At 66.5% G+C, this 215-nt stretch overlaps 1 protein-coding gene across 1 annotated transcript in view; it reads right to left on the minus strand.

Annotated features, from left to right (window-relative positions):
• Nucleotides 1–215, minus strand: part of LOC119591168 (glycerol-3-phosphate acyltransferase 3-like) — a gene marked incomplete in the record, with an annotated part of 9730 nt that overhangs the window by 2405 nt on the left and 7110 nt on the right. The window contains 1 exon segment of the mRNA XM_037939877.1: nt 13–200. Coding sequence (XP_037795805.1) covers nt 13–200 — 188 coding nt within the window.

Consider the following 215-nt stretch of genomic DNA (forward strand, 5'->3'; position numbering starts at 1 on the left):
GCAAAGACCCACCTGCTCGCGAAGGCCGCCCCCGACTCCCTGGGGCCCCTGCGAGTGGGCGGAAGGTACCACACGTCGCACACGATGGCCCATGACGTCATCATGCTCAGGATGTACTGGCCGAAGGTGTCCTGGTACCAGAAGGGGTCGCCGTAGCGGGGGTCGAAGCGGATGGCGATCGGGTAGATCACGCTGTCGATCTGGGGGGGGGGGGT

Source organism: Penaeus monodon, chromosome 28, assembly GCF_015228065.2.
Source record: "Penaeus monodon isolate SGIC_2016 chromosome 28, NSTDA_Pmon_1, whole genome shotgun sequence".
NCBI lineage: Eukaryota > Metazoa > Arthropoda > Malacostraca > Decapoda > Penaeidae > Penaeus > Penaeus monodon.